The sequence below is a fragment of the Heterocephalus glaber genome, unplaced genomic scaffold (assembly GCF_053883595.1).
Source record: "Heterocephalus glaber isolate CG9 unplaced genomic scaffold, H.glaber_assembly_v1.0 deba00000122, whole genome shotgun sequence".
In the NCBI taxonomy this organism is placed as follows: Eukaryota; Metazoa; Chordata; class Mammalia; order Rodentia; family Bathyergidae; genus Heterocephalus; species Heterocephalus glaber.
In genome coordinates this window covers 71,555,882-71,579,372 of record NW_028258138.1, presented here as the reverse complement: position 1 = coordinate 71,579,372, position 23,491 = coordinate 71,555,882, and the positions used below count along the sequence as shown (strand labels likewise).

Sequence of the window (23,491 nt, the reverse complement as noted above, 5' to 3'; positions counted from 1 at the left end):
CTGCTATGCAAGCGCAAAGACCCGAGTTAGATTCCTGGTACCAAAAAAAAAAAAAGACTGATAATTCTGGAAAAATGACAAAATCAATAGTCACAATTGTAGAACAATATTTCAGCACATTTTCCAATTACGTGATCAACTTACAAAATCAATAGAATTCCTCAACACTGGTAATAGACATACAATAAGATAAGAACCTCTCAATAATTGTTTCTAATAATGTATCTAGGAATTAACTAAGAAAATGAAGACCTTTGGAGAAAACTTCAAAGATTTTTTAAATAAGGAGGGGAAGCAGAGGGGGGTGTGTGTGTGAAAAAAAGCAGCAAGATATATCATGTACAGACACAAATTGCATATGATGAACGATGTCATCATGTATATCTAAAGTATACCAATAAATGTTTTGTTTCAAAAAGTAAAAAATAAAAATAAAGGTATTTGATCCAAGTGTGGTGGCATATACTTGTACTCCCAGCATTCTGTGAGGCTGAGGTAGGAGGATTGCAAGTTCAAGACCAGTCCAGGCAGTCTAGCAACTTAGTGAAACTGTCTCAAAATAAAAAATAAAAAAAGGACTGGGGATGTAGTTCAGTTTGAAGGCTTTAGGTTCAATCCCCAGTGCCACAAAATAGAATAAAAGGGATTAGGGGTCATAAAATAAGAAGTTTAAAAGAACTGAAATGTTGCAAAGTATGTTTTCCAAATATAGTGGAATGAAATTAGAAAATAATAGCAAAAGAAAATTTTAAAAACACAAGATTTTGGGGAGAGATTTTATAATTAAACCATAATAGAATAATTACAAGCTCTGAGTAATTAGAAAATAAAAACATAAGGAGCTCAGTGGTGTAATGTACCTGGGTTCCATCTCCAGGACCCCCCCCCCCAAAAGTAGATTACTCTTAAAGCCATGGTCTATCTCTATAAAAAAAATTTAAAATAATTTTGAGAAGAGAGAGTTTTAGAACCCAGGCCTGGTGGCACATGTCTGTAATCCCAGCACTTGGTCCCACCCCTTGGGAGGCTGAGCCAGGAGGATGGCAGTGAGTTCAAGGCCTAAGCTATATAGTGAGTTCAAGGCCAGTCTGAGCTACATATCGAGACTCTGTCTCAAAACAACAACAACAAAAAAAAAAAAAAGAGAGAGAGAGAGAGTTTTAGAGTCTCAATGACCTTCTCACGGCTTGGAGGACTTTCCCCATGAAGAACTACAGGGTTGGTTATATAATACTGAATTGTACTTGGAAAAAACCTCTAATTTTATTTTATATTTGTACTGAAATCAAAGTAACACTAGGCTAGGGATGAGGTTCAGCAGCACTGTGCTTGCCTGGCAAATGCAAGTTCCTGAATTCAATCCCCAATGCCAGAAAAACAAAAACACACACACAAAAAATAATACCCAACAATAACAACAACAAAATAAAACAAGTAACACTAACCTACATAGTTGGGTTAAAAATCAGACAAAGGAAAGAAAAGTCATATAGAAGAGGCAAGAAAATCTCTTTTCCAAATGATCTGACATTTGTTAATACTTTGCTCAGAGTCCATACTCTTAAGTGAAATAAATTGGACACACGTGTTTAAATATCACATTGTTTCTCTGGTGTGAGAAACTGAAAGTGGAAATAAGGACCAAAATGTATAACAGATACTGGAAAACAGGAAAAAAATAATGTTCAAATAGAAAAGGGAACAAGAGAGAGGAGAGGGGAAAAGGAAGGAAGAGACAAGAAAAAAAACCAAAATGGAAACAAAGCTTTTGTAAATAAGGAGGGGAAGAGGGGTTGAAGGGAGGGAAGGTGATGGGGAAAAAAGAATCAAGATACATTATGTACAGCTACAAATTCCCGCTGATGAATGTGATCATCATGTGTAACTAAAATATACCAATAAAATTAATTTTAAAACACTTTGGTCAGAGAAATAAATGCAAAGTCTACCTAGTGGGGAGGCTCTGGAATGCTGGGCTATCTCTGAGACTGCAGGGAGCAGAGCCTTGGCTCATTATACTGGGTGTGCAGGTTTGCCCAGGAGGTGGACCTACAGCTGGACCATGAAAGGTGCTGAGAGAGACAGTCTGCCCTTCTAGCTGGGACCTTGCATGTGAAAGATACTGACACAGACAGCTGAAGGAACAGCTAGAAACCTCACACTCACCAGGAAAACTGTACAGTTCTATGATTTGAATTATGTCATAGGTGTTAGGAAATAGAGCAGGGACAGAGGCCATCAGCCTCTCCAGCTGAGGATCTTGCACTTGGAAATCAATCTCAGGGCTCTCTGTGAAGACAAAGTCCTCTGAACAGTCAGAAGGGCTCATGGGCTGATATGGAGGGGAGCTATGGAGATTTAAAACTGTAGGAAAAAAAGAGTAAGGGTTGGTGGACATTCTGAGTGAGGAGGGCATATTCTTCTTGGCTGGAAGGATCTGGCTGGACTGCTGTAGTGACTGCTGTTGCTGCTTCTGCTGCTTCCTCTGTTTGAACCGCCTGTTCCTGAACCAGACCTAGAGTGGAGGGAGAGAGACATTGTAGTCTGTCAACACAGAGGCATTTGAGGCTTCTTTGGGGAGAAAACAATTGGATTACAACCCTCATGTCCTCTTCAAGTTACAGCACTGGATTCTGAGACAGTGGAATGGGGCACAAGTGGAGTCAGCAGGAGAGATAATGAGGATAGGGTCTGGAGTCCCAGAGAAGACAGGATAAAAGGGCCTGTGTCTCATAGGTTGTGCTGGGGATTCAGGGAAAGATCTATGAACTCTAGAGAAGGGCTTGGGGATCTAGAGAGAAATGAGGAATTTGAACTAGGGTTTTCAGCACTGGGGATTGAGCTTAGGGCTTTCACACTGAACTACATCCCCAGGACCCCTAAACCTTTTTGAGACAGGTTTCACTAAGTGACTAAGTTGTCTGGATTGGGTTTAAATTTGTGATCCTTCCGTCTCGACCTTCTAGAGTATTGGGATAATAGGGGTGTGCCACCGCCCCCAGCTTGAAATAATTGATTCTTGAGGGTTATTTCAGGAAGCCTCCATTATGAAGGCTACTCCACCAAAAATGTTATGGGCCTGGCAGACCCAGAGGTCACAGGGAGGAAGTCACTTTTCTGTTCGTACTGTTGTGAATGAACAAACTGCAACGTTTGCTGGAGAAGGGTTAAGAATAAGACTTCTAGCTGGGTTGAATGGCACACAATTAATAGTCTCAGCTATTCAGGAGGCTGAAGCAGGAGGATCTCACATTCCAGGCAAGCTTGCGCAATTTAGCTAGACTTTGTTTCAAAATAATAGTTTTTAAAATGTTCTGGAAGAAAGGTCAAGAAACAAAAGAGAATCGAAGGGAAAATGGAAACAAAGCTTTTGTAAATAAGGAAGGCAAGAGGAGTTGAAAGGAGAGGGGAATGGGGAAAAAAGAAGCAGCACAATATATAATGTACAGGTACAAATTCCCTATGATGAATGATATCATTACGTATATCTAAAATGTACCAATAAATGTTTTGCTTCAAAAACAGACTGTTCTGGGAATGTAGCTCAGCACATCTGGGTTCAATCTCCAGTCCCCTTCCCCGCCCCCCCCCAAATATTCCTGCAGTTTCAATTTTAGTTACACTACTTGCTACCTCTGTCACCCACTCACTTTGTCTCTGAGCCTCAATTTTCCTCTTTCAAACTGCATAACAGTAAGATAAACATGAGTGCTATGCCCAGTCCAATGCCAGTTCAATAGGTACATGATAAAGACCCTGTTATTACTGTGTTAGGAAGGAATTTCTAGTCTGAATGGTTTCATGTGGTTTGGGGCACCCTGTACACCTCAGGATCAGACCTTTATTGTTTTCTCCTGTAGGTTGAGTCTCGCAGCCAGGTCTTTCTGGAGGTTCTTATCTGGGAATGAAGTCTGGCTAAACAGAGCCTCCAGCTCTTTATGCTGCTTGTGAGTGAATGAGGTGCGTCCTTGATGTTTCTTCCTAATGGCTATAAGGAAGAGATGGGGTGGTTACTCATGCTACCAGTTACCCTATCTCAATAAAACAAAAGAAAACAACAATCATACCCCCAAACCATAGCTGTGAGTCTTCCCTGGCCCCCTTTCAACCACACTCAGAATTCAGAGGACAGAGACCCCAGGTCTCAGCTCCCTGTAAGAGTGCTCTGCCATCTTCTCTCGCTTATTCAGGAACCCAGTCCATCTCCCCTGGCAAATGTGGTTTATCTCTTTGAGGATTTCTAAGACTGTATTTACTCTTGTGGGAAAATGGGCATAAGAAATGAAACATAACTAAATATGTGAAGACTGAGAAACATACAGTGTTTTTCGTCGGTACCAGGGATTGAACTCAGGACCTTGCACTTGCAAGGCAGGCTGTGGGGCCACTGAGCTAAATAAATCCCTGGTCCAACATATAGAATTTTTTAAATGGCAACAGGGAAGAAAATGAATGGTGTTTCTAAAGAAAACTATTTCTAAAGAAACACCATTACCAAAATTAGCTAAAAAGGAAATACAGACTGTGAATAACCATACAAACATAGGAACATTATAGAATGCAAGGCAATGCTGTGCTAGCTTTCCTATTATATAATCCCTTTCATTATTTATTTATTTATTGGTACCAGAGATCGAACGCAGGACCTTGCACTTTGGAGGCAGGCAGTGGAACTACTGAGCTAAATCCCCGGCCCTATATAATCCATTTTAACAAAAGAAAAGATCTTGGGCCTGGAATTTAACTTAGTGGCACTGCACATGCCTTGCAAGTGCAAGGTCCTGAATTCGACCCCCAATACCAGAAAAAAAAAAAAAAAAAGAAAGAAAAAAGGAAAAATCTTCACTTAGCCTTACAACTACAACCAGTAAGAATAAACAGTACAAGAAAGAAAATATAGGCTATGCCACTTAAGAACATACATGGAGGGCCGGGGATTTAGCTCAGTGGTTCCGGCGCCTGCCTCGCAAGCGCAAGGTCCCGAGTTCGATCCCCGGTACCAAAAAAAAAAAAAAAAAAAGAACATACATGGAAATAATTTACATAAAATATATATTTACTCATATTTAAATGTACATATTCCTAAATTTATATTATGTTTGAAGTCCACTTATATGTATTTAAAATCAAATACATAGGGCCGAGGATTTAGCTCAGTGGTTTCGCTGCCTGCTGCGCAAACGCAATGACCTGAGCTCAATCCCCGGCCCCAAGAAAATAAAATAAAATAAAATAAATAAATAAAAATAAAATCAAATAAATAAGAATTCAGAAATACTGATTTTTCTTTTTACATTTAATATAATTATTTTAGTAAAACTCCATTTGCTTTACCTCAGGTACTTATTATCCTCATCAGCACGCTGGTCCTATTTAATTATATGACATAGCTTTACCCGGCACAAAATCTTTACTTTAAAATAAGTTGTTAGTAGTATAGTACCTTTGGAATGTGGTTTTGGAATGCTATCTTTGGTAATTTTGTTCTAAGCCATGAGGACTTCACTTATATAGTAAGATAACTGCTCTCCCTCCCACTGCTGCCCACATATTCATTCTGCAGGATTGTACTTGTGATTTTTCACAGCCTAACTACCTATGGTATATTGCTGTAAAACAAGACATTGATTTATTCATTTATTTAGATAGCAGTATATGCAAATAGTACAAAATTGAAATTATTTCAGTTCTCTAGCCTCCCAATTACCACCTAGAGCTGTTTGTTTAAGTCAGTAACCACTACTCCAAATGACCATTATCTACATGAAATGCAACTGATTCCACTCAAGCAATGCATTTCTAATTTCAGTAAACTATAGTTAATTTAAATTTTAAAAGTGACAATCCAGTTATTGGAAAACATTTTTAGTATGCTTAGAATGTAATTTTTCAACTGTAAATATTACAAACCCAATGATATCAACTATTTTTTTATCATCAAAGTATTTACGGTAAAAATTTAGCATCTAGATGAAGATATGTTAGATTGAGATAAGTGTAAAATTATCAATGGATTTCAAGTTTTAATATGAACCTAAGAATGTAAACTATCTCATTGGATTATTTAACAAAAAGTTTAGGATTTATTAGTATTAAATTCAGTACTACATATACATTGTCTAACCTAATTATGTACCAAACATAAAGATGAGAGCTTTAGACTTAGGATATAATATAAAAATAAATTAGTTATTTTCTTCCCTGGCTGCCTGAGGATGTGCTCATTGTGAATGACATAGCACCTAAACCAGGAGTTTCCTGACTGAACCACTTCTTCAAAGGAAACTGTCATTGATGTCCTTTGACCCAGGAAAGCAAAAGTATCTAACACAGAAATGCAGCACAAACACCATAACCTACAAGACCACAACAGATGTCATTTCTGTATTTGGATTCAGGACCCATTTTGGTGGTGGCAGGACAGCTGACTTTGGCATGATTTATGATTCCTTGGATTATGCCAAGAAAAATGAACCCAAACACAGACCTGGAAGACACAGCCCATATGAGGGGGGACAAAAGAACCTCAAGAAAGTAGCAAAAGTCATAGAGGAAATTAAAGAAGAAATCAGACAGTTCCTTCAATTAAACGACAATGACAATACAACATATCAGAATCTATGGGACACAATGAAAGCAGTCTTAGGAGAGAAATTCATAGCAGTGAATACACATATTAGGAAAACAGAACGAGCCCAATTAAACAACCTGATGCTGAACCTCAAGCTTCTAGAGAAGGAAGAGCAGGACAAACCCAAAGCTCATACAAGGGAGGAAATTATAAAGATCAGAGGAGAAATCAATGCAATGGAGACTAAGAGAATGATACAAAAAATCAATGAAGCCAAGAGTTGGTTCTTTGAAAGAATCAACAAAATTGACAAACCCTTAGCCAACCTTATCAGGAAAAGGAAAGAAAAGGCCCCAATGCATGCAATTAGGAATGAAAAGGGTGAAATTACAACAGACCCAGCAGAAATCCAGAGGATCATCAATACCTACTTTGAGAACCTATATGCCAATAAGATGGACAACACAGAAGAAATGGACAGATTCCTAGATACATATGAATTACCAAAGTTGAACGAAGAAGACCTAAAAATTCTGAACAACCCAATATAAACCAATGAAATTGAAAATGTAATTAAAAACTTATCAACTAAGAAAAGCCTGGGCCCTGATGGCTTCACTACTGAATTCTACAAGACATTTAGAGAGGAACTGCTACCACTACTGTTTAAACTCTTCAGTGAAATTGAAAGGGAAGCAATACTCCCAAATTCATTCCTGGAAGCAAGCATCACCTTGATCCCCAAAGCAGAGAAAGACCCAACTGAAAAAGAGAACTATAGGCCAATCTCACTAATGAACATAGATGCAAAAATCTTCAAGAAGATTCTTGCAAACAGAATGCAGAAGATCATCAAGAAGATCATACACCCTGATCAAGTGGGATTCATCCCAGGGATGCAGGGATGGTTCAACATATGCAAATCAATCAATGTAATACACTAGGACAAAAACCATATGATTATCTCCATAGATGCAGAAAAAGCATTTGACAAAATCCAACATGCATTTATGATAAAAACCCTACAAAAAATTGGAATAGATGGTCTCTACCTCAAAGTGATAAAAGCCATCTATGAAAAACCACCAGCCAATATCATACTAAATGGTCAAAAACTGAAATCAGTTCACACTAAATCAGGAACACACTAAAATCAGGAACAAGACGGATGTCCACTATCACCACTCTTGTTCAATATAGTTTTGGAAACATTAGCCACGGCAATTAGACAAGAGAAAGAAATAAAAGGAATAAAGATAGGAAATGAAGAAGTCAAATTGTCATTATTTGCAGATGACATGATACTCTATATAGAAGACCCAAGAACTCCACCAAAAGTCTTCTAGACTTAATAAACAAATTCAGTAGAGTAGCTGGATACAAGGTCACCATACAAAAATCAATAGCTTTCCTCTATACGAAAAACAGACTCACTGAGAGAGAAATAGGGTAAATAATTCCTTTCACAATAGCATCCAAGCAACTGAAAAACATAGGCATCAATCTAACAAAAGAAATCAAAGACCTCTTCTCTGAAAACTATAGCACTCTGAAAAGAGAGTTTGAAGATAGTATCAGAAAATGGAAAGACATCCCCTGCTCCTGGGAAGGAAGGATCAACATAGTGAAAATGTGCATACTTCCAAAACTGCCATATAGATTCAACGCAATCCCAATTGAAATCCCAGCAGTATACTTCATGGACCTTGAGAAAACAATCCAAAAATTCATTTGGAACAAGAAGAGGCCCAGAATAGCAAAAGCAATTCTAGGTAACAGAGACATGCCAGGGGGTATCACAATTCCCAGCTTGAAACTATACTACAAAGCTACTGTAATAAAAACATAATGGTACTGGCAAAGAAACAGACTGGAGGACCAGTGGAACAGATTAGAAGATACTGAAACAACTCCAGACACACTCAGCCACCTCATCTTTGATAAAGGAGCCAAACACCCTCACTGAAGGAAAGATAGCCTCTTTAATAAATGGTGCTGGAAAAATTGGGCTTCAACTTGCCAAAGATTAAAACTAGACCTGTATCTCTCACCATGCACTAAACTAAAATTGAAATGGATTAAAGATCTAAATATTAAAATAGAAATGCTGAACCGGCTGGAACAGGGGTTAGGTAGAACTCTTGAGGACATTGGGGTAGGAAAAGATTTTATGAACAAAACCTCAGTTGCAGGTGAACTAGCACAAACAATCAACAAGTGGGATCTCTTCTTATTAAAAAGCTTCTGCACAGCAAGAGAAACCACCAGCAGTGTGAAGAGACAACCCACAATGTGGGAAAAAATCTTCACCTGCTGTTTCGCAGACAAAGGTCACTATCTCGAATCTATAAAGAACTTTAAAAGATCAGACCTCCCAAATTTAAAGACCCAATCTGAAAATGGGCATCTGAAATGAACAGACATTTCTCAGACAAGGAAGTAGAAATAGCAAATAAATACATGAAAAAATGTTCAACATCACTGGTCATTCGAAAGATGCAAATGAAAACAACGCTGAGATTCCACCTCACCCCAGAAAGAATGGCTGCTATCATGAAATCAACCAATAAGAAATGCTAGTGGGACTGTGGGGAAAGAGGAACCTGCTGCACTGCTGATGGGAGTGTAGACTGGTGCAAGCACTGTGGAAATCAGCATGGAGATACCTCAAAGAACTAGGACTGGAAGTCCCACTTGGTCTAGCTATTCCCTTGCTGGGTGGTTTCCTCAAAGAATTAAAAGAATAACCATAGTGTTATATATGCACCCATGTTCATAGCAGCACAATTTGTAAAAGCTAAAACTTGGAAGCAGTGCAATTGCCCATCATCAATCAGAGTCTGGTTAAAGAAAATGTGTTTTTTTAATATAATGGAGTACTACTCAGCCATAAAAAATGAGAAACTTTGGAGATATTTATAGCTAAATGAATGCACATTATTTCACTTAAGTGAAATAAATATGACACAGATGTGTAAATATGGAGTAGCTTCTCTAGTGTGAGAAACTGATAGTCTAAATAAAGACTGAAAGGTATAATAGATAATATGAAATAGGAAGAAAAGGGGCAAAGGGGAAGTGGGAGGGGTAGGGGAAAGGAAAGAATGGAATGGAATTAATATGAGAAAATGAAAAAATGAAAACAAAGTCTTTGTAAATAGGCAGGGATGGAGGAGTTGAAGGGAGGACAGGGGAATGGGGAAAAAATAAGAACCGAGAGAGATTATGTAAAGGTGCAAATTTCCAATGATGAATGTCGTTATATTGTATACCTAGAATGTACCAATAAAATTAAATTTAAAAAAATAAAATAAACCATAAGAAAGGTTAGAGAAGAAGAGAACATTGATTACACCATCACCTTGGAGGGCAAATCATGAAGTGTTTGGGAAACACGGCTAGAGGGAGAAGCAAACCTAGACTCTCAGATCCAGAGAAGTAACCGTTCTACAGCAAAGGATGAGGGAAACTCCCAATTCTATTCCAGGAAAGCCCATCTCAGTCAGACAAGACACACAGGCAAGGGATTTAGTCTCTTCTCATTGATTTGCTTGCACTGAACCTTACTCTTTTGAAAGGAAAAACAAGGGGCTCCCAGGAGAAGAGAAGCAGATTAAAGAAGACATGGGAAATGGAGACCCATACTCACTGGGATTGTGTTGGACCTGTGGCATCCAGTACATCCTGGGATCATCTGGGCTAATTAAAGTGTGTGGCTGGAGAGTCACAGGAGGCATTCTGTTTATCGGGGGTACTGCTGAAATAAAAAATTATATGCTTCAAAATATTTTCAGTCAGCTTTGAAAAATGAAAAGGTTGGAGATAGGATAGACTTTGAGTTACAAGTTAATTCTAAATAAGGAGCCAAGTTATTTTTCAGAGCAACATGATAAGGAAGATTAATTATATTGATGTATTTATCAAACATACTGTCCATGTAATGGTCATATATGGACAACTCCCAATTATACCCTAGAAAAGTCACTCCATGTGGGACAAATTTCTTTCTGAAAGTTAAATGTATGTGTGCTGTGTCTTCTGTAAACACAAACCTATTTTCTACTCCATAAGCTCCGTCTGTGATATGCAAGTTGCTCTCTAGAAAAGTTTTAATCCCTATTCTGAACCATATATATTTAATAGTAGAAAATTTGCCTTTGAACTCTACATTTATAGGCACCTGATGAGGATCAACTGCTTCACCTGAGGTACATCAAGCATAGAAAGTGAGTATGAAGAGCATCTTCACTTTTTTCCCAATTTTATTTTTATTAGTACATGTTTGTGGTACATGATCACTCATGTGGAGTTGGTACAGGTACATAACAACATCTTAATTCTCTTTCATCCTTTCCACTCCCCTCTCTCTCCCTCCTCCCCATCTCTTGGTCCCCTTCCCATCTGCAAAAGATCTATCTCCCAACTGGGCCTGGTGCACAGCCCTGTAATCCCAGGACTTGGAAGGCTGGGGCAGGAGGATTGCTGCAAGTTCAAGGCCAGCCTGGGCTACATAGTGAGTTCAAGTCCAGCCTGGACTACACAGCAAGATCCTGTCTCAAAAAAAAACAAAAGAAAAGATCTATCTCTCTATTTCCTAGTATCTTTTATTTTGCTCTTTATTTATAATTTGGGTTTCTTATTAAAAAAAACTAAGTGATATTTAAACTCATGTATCTGATTATAACAGGCTTTGTAAATTATCTCATGAATATATGAATCTAGAGCTAGAATGATAACATCAGAAAAACAGTATTAGGTTGGGTGTGGTGGTACATTCCTGTAATCTCAGCACACTAGGAGGCTGAGGGAATAGGATCATAAATTCAAGCCCAGCCTGGACAATTTAGCCACTTAGTGAGACTGTCTCAAAATTTTAAAAAGGGCTAGGAATATAGCTCAGTGCACATGTCTGCGTTCAATCCCCGGTACCGCAAACAAAACAAAAAACAGAATAACAATAATAATAATAAACACTAGAATAATATGTCACATTATGTGTATATGTTTTCTTTCATTAATTCACTATTTTTGAGTATATTTTTACTAATAAATAAAGTCCTTTTACTTAAGATGATAGGCTATCCTGAGCATAGGCTGAACTCATCACATTTGTGATAATTAAATTACTAGCTATGGCCCTACTGATCTTCCAATAGTTATTTGCCTTTGCCTATCAACTGCCAGTTGGGAAAATATTATTGATAAATTATGTAAATTATTTCTTAGAAAATAAAGTTTTAAAACTACATTACAAAGGATGAAAGTAAAAAAAAACAATTAAGAAGTACATTACTAATTCTTATTATTTTTCTATGTAATATGATATAGGAAAAATAGTTTTTAAAATGTACAAATTTATAGTTTATGTACATATAATGTATAAAAAGTAGACTACAAAATTTATACCAAACCTATTTTAGTAACTACCTCAAAGACAGACAATACATTGGAGCCTACAGGAGGAATTACTGTGTAGCTCGTCTTCATCTCTTCTATCTTATTTTTTAATAGATGAGGCCAAGTTACTGATTTACCTAATATGAAGTTGGATGGAGCAGCTGGAAAAAATGCATTTACATGCAGACTTTTTTTGTGTGTGGTACTGGGAATTGAACTCAGGATCTTGCACTTGCTAGGCAGGCATGGCACCACTGAGCTACATACCTGTCCCGCATACCATTTTTTATGGTGCATTTATGAGTCCTTGTTATAATAGGTACTGTACAGAGTCCCACTGGTGCAGGTAGCAAATGAAGCAAAATTTGAGTAAGAAACAAATAGCATAACAAATTATAAATAGTATTTGCAAAAAAAATTGAAATGGGAGGGCTTGTCTCTGAAAAAGATATTGTATAAAACACTTCAACATGTTGGAAGAATATAAGGTTCAGGTGATACCACTGATAGTCAATTTGAAGAAAATATAAAATGTAATACAAACATTACCTTCTAAAAGAGCCAGTGTGCAGTAACCTCAAAATATATAAGATACTTAAAAATTAAGAATATATCTAAATGAAATGTGCAGGAGCTATATGAGAGAAACTGCAAAACAGTGCTAAAGGGCACTTTAACCCTTTATTCTGTCTGTCTTTAGTATAAACAGAAAAGCATATTATGTTTTTGAAACAAATGGCCAATATTGGCTTTTACAAAAAAGTCCCTCACTATCATTAGGATTAACTTTAATCCTAATCAGCATCTCAACAAAAATCTTCAGGGAGTTTGAAAAGCTGTTTCCCATAATTGGCAAGACACATTATCTAAGAATATTTGAAAAATTCCTTTTTAAATTTAATTATTTTTCATTATTATCTTTATCATTATTTTGCTTGAGATTATAGGCATGAACCACCACACACAGCCTTAAAATTTTATTTTATTTAGGATATATTTCAAGATGCATTATTATCTAATTAAATACCATACAGCTTGCTGCAATTTTGTTTATGAAGTAAAAGCTGGATGTGGCAAGGGCATGCCTGTAATCCCTGTACTCTAAGAAGCTGAGGCAAGAGGATCACAGTTGCCCAACCTGGGCAATGTAGTGACTTAGTGAGACCCTGTCTCAAAATAAAAAAGTGGTGAGGAGGCTGAGGATGTAGCTCAGTGTGAAGGCCTTGGTTCAATCCCTAGTACCACAATAACTAAATAAATAAATGATACAGTACCGTCGAGTGTGACTTTATTACAAAAGATGAAAAAAGGAGAGGATGTAAATTTGAATTTGGAAATAGAGAACACTTCAGGACCATCCGACTACCATCTCAGGGAACACATTTCTATTAGAAAGTTTGGCAAAACATAAATATATGTTCACATAGAAACTCAGTTTTTATATTTATAAAATTTAAAAGACCAGCACTATCTTATTCAGTTATAAATTATGTATTATGACGCTGCACCTGCCTTGCAAGCTCAAGGTCCTGAGATTGATCCCTGTTCCCGGGGTGGGGGTGGGGGATTATGTACTATAAGAATTTATTTTTTCCTGTGCTTTTCCATTTTTCCTCTCCTTGTCCTTTATTTGCAGTCACACCTTCTTAAACCGGAGAGTGATAGTCTGAAGTGAGAAGCTATGCAGTCTTTCCACCCCTCCCCTTCCTTCTCCCTCTGTTTCTGTCTCTTTCTCTCAGCAAGCCTGGATTAGCCTGTCAGAGCACTAGAGGCCATATAGAGAAGGACTCACATTCCCCAGCTGAAGCTATTTTAAGAGTTTACAGCCAGCCAACCCTCAAATATGCAAGACAGCCTAGCCAAGACCAGAACTGCTCAGCTGGTTTGTAGATTCATGAACAAAACAGATGCTTATTATTTTAAACCACTGAAGTTATATTAAATAGCAGTAGCTAACTGATATATACACTCAATCTTAATCATATGTGGTGTGATTGAAATGTATGGTGAATGTTTAAAGTTTTAAAAAATTTTATAGTAAAAGACATATTGCCATTAATCCCTGTCAAAATATTCACTATCCCCTTGAACACACTTATCCCATTGTTCTTGCCACTTTCTGAAGCAGTTCTGGAGTCTTCCTTCACGAGTGTCTTTACAGGGTATGATCAAAAACACTGTGAATGCTGCTGTCCAGTGACATCCAAAGGAAAGCCAGGCTGGTAAAGACATTGTGGTATGTTCTCATCCACTCTATTCACTGGATCTGACTGACCCTTGCCCATAGTCAAAATGACCACAAGAGGTAAACATTTTGAATCAATTCAGGACACCAAGGCAGCCACAACAGCACAGCTAAAAACATGCACAAAAGACTTCCAGAACTGCTTCAGAAAATGGCTACAATGATGGGATGAGTGTGATTGAAACCAGGGGAGGGTTTTAAGGGGGATTAATGTTAATATGTCCTTTACTATAATAAATTTTTAAAAATATTCACTGTATTTTTTTATCAGATCTCATACACTCTATTTTCTGTAATTTATTCTGTTCATTTAGTTCTTGGCATGTTCCAGCCCCTGTGTTTCCATATTAACATCCTGCTAGGGATTTTCTGCAAAATTCTTAGCTATGTACAATGTAAGGTGTAGCAAATAACAACCCTTGTTATGTCATGAGTTCTTCTGCCAACCCCTAAATGCTTCTGAAAAGGATTTTTCATATCTTTCAGTAAATTTCTATTTAACACCTACTACATGTGCAAAGCCCTGGCTTCAGTAATAGTACTGCAAAAAAAATCAAAAACAAAAACAAAACCCACTGTACACATGACCCCAAGTTCTATAATAAATAAAAGGACAAGCAGGAACCAGCATGCTTGGAGAGCACCAGATATCACACAAACACATGCTTAAAACTTGTGCTAAAGAAAATAAAAAGAATGTATCTGTCCTTTTACAGAGCAAACCCCAAGACAACTTATTGTTTTTGGTACTGGAGATCAAACTCAGGACCTTGCACTTGCTAGGCAGTTTAGGCTAGGATTTAGCACTGAGCTAAATCCCCAGCCCCCAGAACAACTTTTAAAAAAGGAAGGCTGAAGTCAGTTTTGGTGGTGCAGACCTGTAATCCCAGCACTCAGGAGGTGGAGGCAGAAGGATTGCCAAGAGTCGGAGGCCACCCTGGGCCATAGTGAGTTGAAGGCCTGCCTGAAATATATGGTGAGACTCTGTCTCACAAAAACAAAAAAACTAAAAAACCACAAAACCCGAAAAACAGAAAAACAAACAAAAAACCAAATAAATAAATGGAAGCTGAATAATGGAAGTCTAGAATGCCATCTAACAAACATACCCTAAATAGATGATGTACGGCACCCAAAGAGATAATTTAGCATTAGACTAGAATAGAGAATAGAAGGTAAAAACTCTAGCAGAGATGGAAAGATGACATTTCCATTCAGTAGGAACAAAACATGTGGCTATTAAAATGCAAGAAATTAAATTGCACCATAACTCAGAACATTCAAAAGCAATTATATAAGGGTTCAATAGTTAATCTTTAAGGTTTACCTTGGGGGGAGTGAAAGGAGGGGAAGGGTATAAAAAAAGAACTAAGATGTGTTAGCTACACATACCAACTCCCTAGGATGAATGTAATCATTATGTACTGCAAACATGTACTAATAAAAATAAAATAAAGTCTCAGAAAAAAATTAAGTTTATATTGAAATAATAAAAGAACTCTTAGATAAATTGCAGTAGAGTAAGGGAACAGCCTCAACATATATGAAGACAAAATATTCACACCATTTTTAAAAAGGAATTTGTACAGAAAAACTAATTGCATCATGGGTAAAACAAGAGAATATGAGTAAAAATAAAATTTAATAAGCTAAAATATGTAAATTAATATAATAACAAGTTAATTTTTCTACCAAGACCGGCAAAAGTTTAGTTATAAATCAATGATTACTGAATATAGAGGAATACTTAACATTACTTACTATTAGTGGGACTATAAACTGGTGCAAGTTTTGAGAGAAATTAATATCTTTAAACCATTACCATATCTTCAATATCTTCATACCAGTTAACCCAGAATATTAACTTTCAGGAATTTAAAATGTTCATTATTAGGAGATTGGAGAAATAATCTTTCATGCATTCATGACTTGGAATAATTAAAACATGGTAAAATATACATAAAACTTATCATCTTAACCAATTTTCAGCATACAGTTCAGTAGTGTTAAGTATATACTCACTGATTGTGCAACTAATTTCCAGAACATGTCATCTTGCAAAACTGAAACTCCCTTTATTCATTAAACAACTGTAGCCCAGTGTGTGATCCCAGCTCTTGGGAGACAGGAGGATCACTGCAGGGTTTGAGTCCAGCTTGCACTGCATAATGTTCAAGGCCAGACTGGAATACATAGCGAGACCCTGTCTCAAAAAAGCAAAATGGAGCCGGGGATTTAGCTCAGTGGTTCTGTTGCCTGCCTCCAAAGCTCAAGGTCCTGAGTTCAATCCACAGTACAAAAAAAACACGAAAAACAGGAAGGGGTAGGAGGTTATGGTTGTGTTATGTACTGTACTATAGTGCACCAACTCCCCATGATAAATGTGATGCTTATGTATTATGTACTATAAACATGTACAGCTAGGCGTGGTGGGCACACCTGTAATCCCAGCACTCAGGAGGCTGCTAGTTCAAGGCCAGCTTGGGCTACATAGTGGGTTTAAGTTCAGCCTGAACTACATAGCAAGACTCTGTCTCAAAAAAAAGAAAGAAAAGAGCCGGGGATTTAGCTCTGTGACACTGCGCCTGCCTTACAAGAACAAGGTCCTGAGTTCAATCCCTGGTACCAAAAAGGGGGGGGGGGGGAGAAAGAGAAAGAGAAAGAGAGAAAAGAAAAAATGTGCTATTTTTTAAATTTTTGAGACAGGGTCTCTCTATGTAGTTCAAGCTGGCCTTGAAGTCACTATGTAGTCCCCTAAACTGGCCTCAAACTCTCAGTGATCCTCCTGCCTCAGCCTCCAGAGTGCTGGGAATATAGGCATGTGCCACCACATGTAGCTAAACATGTACTAATTTTTAAAAATTTAAAAAAACCAAAACAATTCTGTATTCCCCTCTCCTCTCAGCCCTTGCCAGCCAATGTTTTTCTTTGTGGCTCTATGAATTTGACTACTATAGATACCTTATAAGTGGAATCATATAAATTTGTCCTTTTGTGGTTGGTTTATTTTACTTGGCATAATGTTTTCATGGTTTGTTTATGCTGTACCAAGTGTCAGAATCTCCTATCTTTTTAGGATTAAATCAATCTCCCTTATATGTATACAAAACACAAAACATTTTGTTTATCCATTCATCTGTTGACGTAGATTTAGATTGCTTCCACCTTTGGTTATTGTGAATAATGCTTTATGGTTGTACAAAGCTCTTTGAGATGGCTCCTCTAATTCTTTTGGGTCCATGCTCAGAAATGAAATTTTAGAATCACAGTAATTCTATTTCTTTTTCTTTTCTTTTTTTTTTTTTTTGAGTCAAGGTCTCCCTATGTAGTTCAGGGTAGTCTTGAACTACATAGCTCTGCCTGGCTCAAACTTGCAGGGATCCTCCTGTCTCAGCCTCCTGAGTGCTGGGATTACAGGCATGCACCACCCTGCCCTGCTCTATTTCTAATTTTTGAGGCACCACCATACTGTTTCTCAGTGGCCACACCATTTTACATTTCCACAAGTTTCAGTCTCTCTACATTTTCCCCAGTGCTTGTTATTTTGCATTTCTTTGATAGTTGCCACCTTCCTGGGTGTAAAGCAGTGTCCCATTGTGGTTTTGATTTACATTTCCATAATGATTAATGAGGCTGAGCATCTTTTCATGTGTTGTCCATTCTTACCTCTTCTTTGGAGAAATATTTATTCAAATCCTTTGGCCATTTTTAAATTGGATTTTCTGTTGAGTTTGTAGTTCTTTACACATTGAGGATATTAACCCCTTATCAGATATGATTTGCAAGTATTCTCTCCCATTACCCTAAGTTGCATTTTCATTCTGTTGATTTTGTCCTTTGATACAGAGATTTTGAATTTTAAAGTAGTCCAATTTTTCAATTTTTCCTTTTTTGTCTGTGTTTTAGGGGCCAGAGTCAAGAAATTCAAGATCATTGCCAAGTCCCATGCCATTAAGCTCTCTCCCTCATTTTCCAATAAGAGTCTTAATTTCACTCTTACATTGAGGTCTTTGATCCATTCTGAGTTAATTTTTGTACAATATAAAGTAAAGATCCAAGCCAGGCATGGTGGCGCACACCTAAAATCCCAGCACTCAGGAGGCTGAGGCAGGAGGATCACATTGAATTTGAGGCCAGCCTGGGCTACATAGTGAGCTCAAGGAGAGCCTGAACTACAGATCAAGACCTGTCTCAAAAAAAAAAAAAAAAAAAGAAAGAAAAAAAGGTAAGGATCCAAATTTGTTCTTTGGCATGTGCATCTAACACCTTACCTTTTTTTGAAGAGATCACTTTACCTTTGGGTGGTGTTGGCGCTCTAGTTTAACATCATGTGACCATATCTACAATAGTGTATTTCTCCACTTGTCTAATATGTCTTCTCTCTTTTTATGCCAATACCATAGTGTTTGATTACTGTAGAATCAAGATACATCATGTAAAGTTTCAAATTCTCAATGATGAATGTCATCATATTGTATACATAAAATGCACCAATAAACTTAATGCAATTTGTAATAAAATTTGAAATTAGAAAGTTTGAGACCTCTAAATCTGTTCATTTTTTTCCAAGATGGTTTGGCTATTTGAGCTCAATTTTTTTTATGTGTGTGTGTACCAAGGATTGAACTCAGGACCTTGCACTTTCGAGGCAGGCACTGCACCACCAAGCTAAATCCTCAGCTGGTTTGGATTTGGGATCCCTTAAGATTCCATAAACTTGTTACATAGCCCAGACGGGGCTCCAACTCAGGATCCTCCTCTGCCTCCTGGGATTACAGGTGTGAGCCACCATCACAACTGTCCTTTTTTTCTTCTTCTTCTTTAATCTGAAAAAAGCATCATTGAGATTTTTATAAGGATCACACTTTTTTCCCTCCAGTACTGGGGAATTGAACCCAGGCTCTCTTTATTTTTTATTTTGAGACAATGTCTCAATAATTGCTAAATTGTCCAGGCTGAGCTTGAATTTTTGATCCTCCTGCTTTAGCCTCCTACTGGGATTACAAGTGAGCACCACCACGCCCATTTAGGGATTGTATTAAACTTGTAGATCATTTGGATGTTTTTGTTTGTTTGTTTGTTTGGTACTGGGGATCAACTCGGGTCCTTGAGCTTGCACAGCAGGCAGCGAAAACCACTGAGCTAAATCCCTGGCCCCATTTGGATGTTACTGGCATTTCAGTAGCACTGAATCTTCCATCTGCACATACCTGGTGTCTTTATCTGTGTCTTTTTAATTTTCTTTCAGCAGTATTTCATAGTTTTCAGTGTACCAATTCTTCATGTTGTTCATTAAAATTATCCCTTAATTTTTACTATCTTTGATACTATTTTAAATGGAATTGGTTTTTTTTTTTTTCTTTTTTTGGTACCAGGGATAGAACTCAGGTCCTAGAGCTTGCAGGGTCAGGCGGTGGAACCACTGAACTAAATCCCTGGCCCCTGGAATTGATTTCTTAATTTCTTTTTCAGTCTTTTTATTGTTAGTATATAGAAGCAACTTTTGTATGGTCATATATTTTTTAAAAGATAAACAGTATGTGCTTTGCACACAGGTAAATCTCCAGGGTGTGTTATTAAATAACAAATACACATTTCAGAGTAATATGGTACGATCTAATTTATATAAATCCTGTACACATTGTACACATTTATACTCTACTTCTCTATCTAAAGACCTTCTTTTTTGCCATTTTCTTTTTTTTTTTTTTTTTGGTACTGGGGAGAGAACTTGAGACCTTGCTCTTGTGAGGCAGTCACCGGAACCACTGAGCTAAATCCCCGGCCCTTTTTGCCGTTTTCACATAATATTGACCTACAATATTCTTACCTTGGAAAGAGAGCTTCTCTATTTCTGTCTCCCTATACTTCAGACCTTCTCTCCAGAGAAATACTCTCCCTTGCTCTATGTCTTGTGTTCTCAGCCTTATCCACCCTAATTTGAATTAGTCATGGGGAAAAGGCCCATCTGATTTCAAATTTAAAGCTTTGCTTTAATGATGGGAAGATTTTGAATAGATTTTTAAAAATATTATTCAACCAACAATAGCAGCTTTAAAGCAAGTACAAAATGCAAATACAGAGCCCCAGGGGAAGAGGAGAGGAGGAAGGCAGGAGAAAGGAGAGGTTTACTCACTGGGACCACTTGGGACCTGTGCTATCAAATTCTTGCCAACATAATTCTGGTTGAGGAAACAGTCTAGCTGAGGATTTTCTGGGGTCATTCTGTTCAGGGTTTTTGAAATCTGGGATGAAAGGCCTAAAAGAGAAAGCAAGTGTTAATAAGGTCATTTATTCTCTGGAAAACAAGGTTTCCAATTGCCAGGGTTTGCTATATGACCTCAGGCAAGGGAGGGTTGCTTCAACCCTTCCCCTTTGTCTGGCAAATGACTTTTCTCCAGTGCTGGGATTTCCTGAACCAGGGCCTCACACTGGGCAAGTGATCTACCACTGAGCTACACCATCAGCCCCACTTTGAGACAGGGTCTCACTAAGTTTCCCAGGCTGTCCTCCTGTGCCAGCCTCTGAGAGTTCTGGGATTAACAGGCATGTGCCATTATGACAGGCTGAATGAAATCTTTGAAGCACTGAGGAATTGTCAACTTGGAATTCTATATCCAAGGAAAATATCTTTCAAGAATTGAGGTAAAATGAAGACACTGTTTGGAGCTGGAAGAATCTGTGGCTGGTACCTTTGTTCTAGAGAATGTTCAAAGTTCTTCAGGCTAAAGAGGAAATGATATAAGCGAGAAAATTAGAACTTCAAGAATGAAAAAATGTGAAGAGACTTTGAGACCCTAAGTGTGAAAAGCAGGGGATACACCAGGGCCTGGCACTTGATTGAAAGTAAATTTAAGGCCTGAGCATGGTGGCACATGCCTGTAATCTCAGCACTTGGGAGTTTGAGGCCAGCCTTGTGCTTTATAGTGAATTCAAGGCCAGATTGAACTACATAGTGAGACTTTGTCTCAAAAACAAAAAACAAAACAAAAAAAGTAAACTTACCTAAGCACCAGTACTTGAATTCTATCCTTGGAGAAAATGTAGTAATAACAGAATGCAGTTAAAATAGCAACAGTAGAATATTGTACAGTATGTAATTGATGTGTCAAATACCCAGATGCTTCACATACACAGTTTGATTCTTGACAAACAGATGAGACATAAGCTCTTAAAGTTTGGGTAGCATAGGGAATTTATCAGGTCTGACCTACTGACTCCTATTTACAGTCTAAACACTCTCACTATGGTAAGCACAGGGCAGAACTGCCAGCAGGAGCATATATATATAGTTACTGCCCACCTTTTACAAGTGGGCAGTGATCCAGGTCTGATGTTCTGCAGTGAACAAACACACAGAATTCTCACCCTGATGGGGCTCAGGCAACCTGGGGCCAACTGGGAAGGTGTGGGAGCCTGGCTGAGCAGCTGCCCAGGCAACACACACTTCGATTTCCAGATGAAGTCAGGCCTTTTGTTCTTCCTTGGGTCCTCAATTCATCATCCCACCCTCTCTTATCTCCCTTCAGTGTGAATAGAGCTGAGAGTAGCATCTGTTAATCTTGCTCCTTTGGTTGTTGGATTCTTTTTGACCACTGAAGTCCCACTTTCTGCCCCCTCCCTACCTCCTCTGCCTCCTCCCCTGCTTACCTGTAGTGAATTTCCTTGCAGTGCCCATTTTCAGTCCAACTTGGTGAGTCTCTCTCAAGCAATGCAGTCTTCCAAGTGTGTCTTCATGGTGAGAGACTGGGTATTTAAAGGTAAGTCTGATATGATCAAACCGCCCAACAAACAACACCCAGATAAACCCTAAAGTCCCACCATTGATTCACTGATTCATTCATTCATCCATTCAACTCATTAATTAATTCACTTACTCGATAAAAGTATGCTTGGTCTAGTACAGCTGTGGCTGCAATTAGAGTTTTCATTTTATACTCGAGCTACCTACCTTAAACCAAACCTTCAAACTGGTTCCTGTGATGTTTTGATGCTACTACTTCATCACTCTTACATTTGCATTGTTTAAAATATTAGGTTTTTAAAATTCGAGGATTAGGCCTGGAGTGGTGATACACACCCATAATCCCAGCACTCTGGGAGGCTCAGGCAAGAGAGTCACAGATTAAACCCAGCCTGGACAAAATAGAGAGATCCTGTATCAATTTAAAAAGTATTCCAGCTCAGAGAGTACTTTCTTGACCATATTCTAGGTACCCCATAGCCCACAATCTTGTTTTGGTTTGCTTTTTGGATTGTTTTCCTTCAAAGCCATCATCACTGTCCAAACTATTTACTGTTTATATCTATCTCTCTTCCTATTAGAAAGTAAACTCCTTAACAATTTGAAAAAAATATATAAAAAGTATAAAAACCATGGGCTGGGGGTGTAGTTCAGCACAAAGGCCCTGATTCAATTCCCAGTGCTGCAAAAAGAAAAAAAGAAGTTCTAGGGTTAGCACTCTAATCTGAGAATTTTAACATGGATCTAATCCATTAGTGCTTTGGTTGGATAATGATTAGTGATATCTTTGGATTTAGTCCTACTTCCTTATTTTGTTCCACATTCGTGCGTGTATTTGAACTTTTCCAGGCTTCTATTAGAATAGTTGCATTTCATTCTCTCACTCACAACAATAAGTTAAAAGCAAAATTTAAAGTTGCATTGTTTTTGAAAATACACTCTTGATTTTTAAAATTAAAAATCAATCAGTCTTGGGCCAGGGATTTAGCTCAGTGGTTCCGCCGCCTGCCTCGCAAGTGCCAAGTCCCAAATTTGATCCCCGGCACACACAAAAAAATCAATCAGTCTTTATATTTCTCTCAAATTATAAATTGCCCTTTGGATTTGCAATGACAAATGCATGTTAAAATTTAGTCTTTTAGCTGGGGATTTAATTTAGTGGTTCCGCCGCCTGACTTGCAAGCACAAGGACCTGAGTTTGATGCCTGATAACAACAACAACAAAAAAAATTTAGTCTTTTATGCTATTTTTGCTATTTTAGATCAAATATTCTTTTGTGACCCTAAAAGTAGTCATTATTTTAGTCAAAAATATTTATTTAGATTTAATCATATGTTTGTGGAGTTCTTTGATCATCATTGCTTCTTTCATCTTCCATTTCCCTTTTAAGCACTGTTTTATTCTTTTTTGATGTAGAATCTTAAGTGGTTCTCTTACTTGATGGCCTGTGGTTATAAATATTTACTAGCTTTGCTGCCTTAAAATATCTTTATTACGTTGCATAATGGGTTAGGTGAGTATAGAACTTATTTA

At 37.7% G+C, this 23,491-nt stretch overlaps 1 protein-coding gene across 1 annotated transcript; it reads right to left on the bottom strand.

Moving 5' to 3' along the window:
- Window positions 1–1,945: 1,945 nt before the first annotated feature.
- On the bottom strand, window positions 1,946–21,891 carry Argfx (arginine-fifty homeobox). Its single transcript, XM_087207726.1, has 4 exons — window positions 21,864–21,891; window positions 20,350–20,472; window positions 3,840–3,988; window positions 1,946–2,515 (listed from the first exon to the last, which is right to left on the bottom strand). The coding sequence occupies exons 1-4, from the start codon at window positions 21,889–21,891 to the stop codon at window positions 1,946–1,948; spliced, it is 870 nt and encodes a 289-aa protein (XP_087063852.1).
- Between the last annotated feature and the right edge of the window lie 1,600 nt (window positions 21,892–23,491).

Bases quoted from the DNA above. Each gene is read 5' to 3' on its own strand.
- Argfx (XM_087207726.1), bottom strand. From the start codon at position 21,891: ATGGGCACTGCAAGGAAATTCACTACAG. The intron at 20,473-21,863 runs GTAAGCAGGGGA...TTTCTCTTTTAG, and splicing joins TGCAAGGAAATTCACTACAG to GCCTTTCATCCCAGATTTCA. The intron at 3,989-20,349 runs GTGAGTAAACCT...TCTTCCTTATAG, and splicing joins ACAGGTCCCAAGTGGTCCCA to CCATTAGGAAGAAACATCAA.